The sequence below is a fragment of the Hypanus sabinus genome, chromosome 4 (assembly GCF_030144855.1).
Source record: "Hypanus sabinus isolate sHypSab1 chromosome 4, sHypSab1.hap1, whole genome shotgun sequence".
NCBI lineage: Eukaryota > Metazoa > Chordata > Chondrichthyes > Myliobatiformes > Dasyatidae > Hypanus > Hypanus sabinus.
In genome coordinates, this window is record NC_082709.1 from 17,833,421 (window position 1) to 17,838,238 (window position 4,818).

General features: G+C 36.7%; 1 protein-coding gene across 1 annotated transcript; it reads left to right on the forward strand.

The window, feature by feature from the left end:
- Positions 1-1,420: 1,420 nt before the first annotated feature.
- On the forward strand, positions 1,421-4,404 carry LOC132392428 (ermin-like). The gene is made up of 2 exons (XM_059966253.1): positions 1,421-2,180; positions 4,049-4,404. Exons 1-2 carry the CDS (start codon positions 1,421-1,423, stop codon positions 4,402-4,404), a joined length of 1,116 nt encoding a protein of 371 aa, XP_059822236.1.
- Positions 4,405-4,818: the final 414 nt, after the last annotated feature.

Here is a 4,818-nt window from a genome sequence, read left to right on the forward strand (position 1 = left end):
TGTTGCCAACAAGAAAGTGATACAAGAGCCTCAGGACTCACACCAAGTTGAGGAACAGTTATTACTCCTCAACCATCAGGCTGTTGAACCAAAGGGGATAACATCACTCAACTTCACTCACCCCATCATTGCACTCACAACCAATGGACTCACTTTCAAGGACTCTTCATATCATGTTCTTGATATTTATTGCTTCTTTATTTATCAATCTTATTTCTTTCTTTTTGTATATACACTATTTGATGTCTTTTGCTCACTGGTTGAATGCCCAAGTTGGTGCAGTCTTTCATTGATTCTATTGTGGTTATTATTCTATTAATGATTTATTGAGTATATCTGCAAGAAAATGAACCTCAGGGTTGTATATGGTGATATTTATGTACCTTGATAATAAATTTACTTTGAACAACTGGAGTCACCTCTTCCTCTGAAGCTCTTCTTCTGGTCACTTTCTTCAGACCAGTTCCCTTTTAACTAAAATGATCTCACATACATTGTAGATTTTAACTTGTATTTGGAAATATGTTGCTGGAAGAAATATTGTAGCCCATTGTGAAACCATGGAATGACAGTATAAACAGGACAACGATTTGGCATCAGCACCATTCCAGTTCCAGCAAATTAAAACCATAGAACTGAGATCAAAATCAGCTCCTGTTATTCAATGCTCTCTTTAGATCTGCATATGAAACAATGTGCTGCAATTATTAATGTTTTCCCAGTCAGCAGAAAAATATCACCTGGGCAAAATTTTGAATGTTAGTGATTTGATTGGCAGAAATATAAAAGGCTGTGAGCGACCACACCAACCTCACAGTTCATATTTAGTTATTTGTAGACTAACACTAATACTTCTAGAAATCATTGGAATTACATTTCTGTTGATGTTGCCAACAAGATGACTGGGGTTTTACTAATGCACGAATGACTGAGAATTTTAATCTGTCTACATAAATTTGTTTTTGCCTGACACTGAGATACAAGGTGGTTACTCATGAGGAATTAAAGATTTAGAACAATTAACACATTTTTCAGGGGTCAGGACACAAAGAGCCATTATAGTTTCAGTGAAGGCTTTTGTTTACTGATTGGTGCGGCAAAGAATATGAGCCACCAACAGGCGAGAGCTCAACTTCCAACACTGAATATTAATTAAACTGTAAAGTGGATCTTTCACCTCATTGTGCAATCTGATGAATATAATTGGGCATGTGATTGATCATTGGCTCCTATATTCCTAGTAAGTAGTCATTCACTGGGTGGCCTCTAACCGGTCAGCCTCTGATGAGCACTAACAGGATGTACAGCATTTAAGGTACTTCTCATATTGTCGAATCACTTTTCTTACATTTGAATTTACTTCTCAGAAAAAAAAGGTAATATTTTTGCAGTGAAGTCTAGCAGATCTGCAGAGCAGAGAATGGCTGAAGAAAACTCTACGGTGTCTTGTTCAGCTGAAGCTGAGAAGACTATAACTAGTGTACATCATCCAGAAATGGTTGATAATATCAAAGGAGCAGTAGACGCCATCCCATCAACAGAAGAAAATATCCCATCAGATGCGGTAAGCAATTTTCTTTTACCTGAAAATATTACATCCAGTGAAGGAGCCAAATCAACTACTGAAGAAAATTGTTCACTTTCAGAAGAGATAATTGCAGATAACAAGACCATTACAGGCACTGAACAAACAGAGTCACATAGCAAAGAGAATTGTCCAGCTCCAGAGGGCATCCCATGTAATGAGGAAACCTGTTTAACTATTGAACAGGTTGTTTCAACTGAAAAGGAAATCCGTTATCCTGCAGACGAGATTACCCCATGTACCAAGGAATACTGTTTATCTCCAGACCTGGCCACGCAGACTGCCCAGAAAAGTGATTCTTCTGCTGTCGAGGCTGTGCCTATTCCCACGCAAACTAATTTCCCTTGTGAACAGACACTTGTTCAGGAGACAACTTCCTCAACTGAAAACATAAATCAGCCCACAGAGGACATGGTCTTAACTACAGAAAGTGCCAAATCATTCACAGCAGAAACTGTTGTTCCTGAAGTAACATCGATTCAAAGTACAGGTCTACAGTCTGAGGTAACACCTTCAAGTTCTTTCATAGAAGAAGGAATAACACTACCGAGCACTCTTTTGGAAAACTCTGCTGATGGTGAAAGAAATGAAACAGGTAAAGTTGAGGATTTTTTTTTTGGATTTGGAATTAATTACTACATATTTTAGAAGAAAACATTTTAAATGAGTAGCAGTAACAAGTAATATTGTAACTATTTCTTGCTACATATAGCTGCACAAAAATTGCTAACTCATATTTAAAATAAATTTAAGGATTCATTGCAACTAAAGCTACTAGTCCCAAATACTGGGAAAATAACACACATTATAGAACATAAAATAATCTGTAATTTTCAACAAGTATCTTTCAAAGAAGGTAAAACAAAATACACGGCAATTGCAGATCAGTCATACTGTTTACTTTGAAGTTAATACTATGAATATGACAAACAGAAGGAAACCAAATTCATCTTGCTTCTTATTACAGAATGTATTCTATTATATGAACCCCATTCTCCAACCTGTCAATTATCTGTGGTAGCGATGGTAGTGTAGCAGTTAACGTGATGCTACTAAAGCTTGGAGTTGTGTGTTCAATTCTGACATCATTTGTAAGGAGTCTGTATGTTCTCCCTATGGAATGCATGGGTTTTCTTCTTAACAAAGAACTATATGATCTCATACAATATTTTATTCCTGGTTTCTGGACCTGGCCTTCTCCCATTGTCCAAAGATGTAGCAGTAAGGTTAAATGGTCATTGTTAAGTATCCTGTGATTAAACTATGGTTACGTTTGGGGTTTGGATGGCACAGTGCAAAGGATTGGAAGGGCTTATTCTGCCCTGTGTCTCAATAAAGAAATAAATTACTGTATTTCATTAATCAATACATGGTGAAGCAATATTGTCCATTTAGTGATTCTGCCCAGGGTGAATTTCTGTCCCAATACATACTTGCAAAGGCATAACAATTATAAGATTTAAAAACTGTTTTCTTTGATCATTTGACCAATGCTGATATCACCTTAAACACAAAAATTTACACATACAATTTAATGAGACTATCAACAAAGTAAGTATCATCTAGATTAGCACAATGTTATTCAGTAAATCTTGAAGAGGTTGTCCTTGCACTTTCTGGATAAATATATTAAAGCCACCAGATTAGCTATTGAAGTACTGAAGTCTTGTGACTGGCAGCACGATTCCATGATGTAGAGAGATTTGGAAGGTCATCATATTTTGAACCCTTGGGTTGGAAATAAATGATGAAAATATTGTATGATCATATTGTTCTTTGTTAAGAGTGAGAAGATAATTGAGGTAATGGTAACTTCAATACAAAAGGCAGACTAGCATATAATTACTTATCAGGTGATTAACATTTATTGGGTTCTGGAAGAGTGTGAGCTTCAGGTTGGCTGCCTATAATAGATACCACAATTATGTACTTGGTTCCATGGATTTCAACAGTTAGATGATGAATAGGGCCGACAACAAACCTAGCTTATACAATATTACTTGCTAATTCTCAAGATAAATTTCTATCCTCTCTGTTTGGTGTACTTTTGAACTTACAACTGCACACATAACACTGAAAAGGAGCTTCAGCAACACACTTGAAACAAGAACTCAACTTCACTTGCCCCATCATTGAAATGTTCCTACAGCCAATAGACCCATTTTCAAGGATTCTTTGTCTCATGTTCTGGATATTTATAATTATCTATTCCTTTTTGCATTTGCATAGTTTGTTGTCTTTTTCACACTGGTTGAAAACCAAATTGGTGTGCTTTCATTGATTCTGTTATGGTTATTAATCTATTTTGGATTTATTGAGTATGCCTGCAAGAAAATGACTCTCAGGGTTGTAGGTGGTGACATAAATGCACTTCAATAATAAATTTACTTCGAGCATTTGAATCAGAATTAGACACAGAAATGGACTTCTGGCAAAATTTGCATTAATATTTTTACACATTAGTTCCTGCAGTGGAGAAGGCAATCGAATTATCAGAAGTATGCAAGGAGAAAGAAGCAGATCAAAATGTAATAAATCATAATACCAATGAAAATGGCGATGAAATACAGGCCGATGAAGAGATTGACTCACAAGAATTCCAAGAGAGCAGTGACTTAGAGTCACCTTCAACTAGTCCTATTCAACCAGAATCACCGACTAATACCGACTATGCTGAGGAGCAATCAAGACCATCAAGACGACCTGATGTTACCAAACACAGCTACTCCAGGTACAATACTGTCTCTTATCGCAAGATCAAAAAAGGAAATACTAAGCAGCGTATTGATGAATTTGAGTCAATGTTACAAATAAATTAAATGCTGCTACAAATATGCAGCAATAACTACTGTCTCCTGTCATTAAATTTAATTGAATTAATTGGCCTAGAAATTGAATAGTGGGGTAAAAGCTATTTGATTGAAGGCCCATTGCAGCAAAATTGTGCGGAGTGAGGTCCTAGAAATTGCAGGTTAAGCCTTACACTTTCAAAAGAAAATAGACAAATGGATGGATTGATAATGGCTGGGACCCCAGAGGGAGAAAAGATCGCAAGATACAGGAGCAGATATAGACCATTCGGCCCATTGAGTTTGCTCCACCATTTCATCATGGCTGATCCAGTTTTCCCTTTCAGGCCCAATCTCCTCCCCTCTCCCTGTATCCCTTCATGCCCTAACACATCATGAATCTATCAACCTCTGCCCTAAATATGCTCAACGACTTGGCCTAAA

Coding starts and splice junctions, on each gene's coding strand:
- LOC132392428 (XM_059966253.1), top strand. CDS start 1,421: ATGGCTGAAGAAAACTCTACGGTGTCTTGTTCAGCTGAAGCTGAGAAG. Junction 2,181..4,048: donor TGGTGAAAGAAATGAAACAG/GTAAAGTTGAGG, acceptor TTTACACATTAG/TTCCTGCAGTGGAGAAGGCA.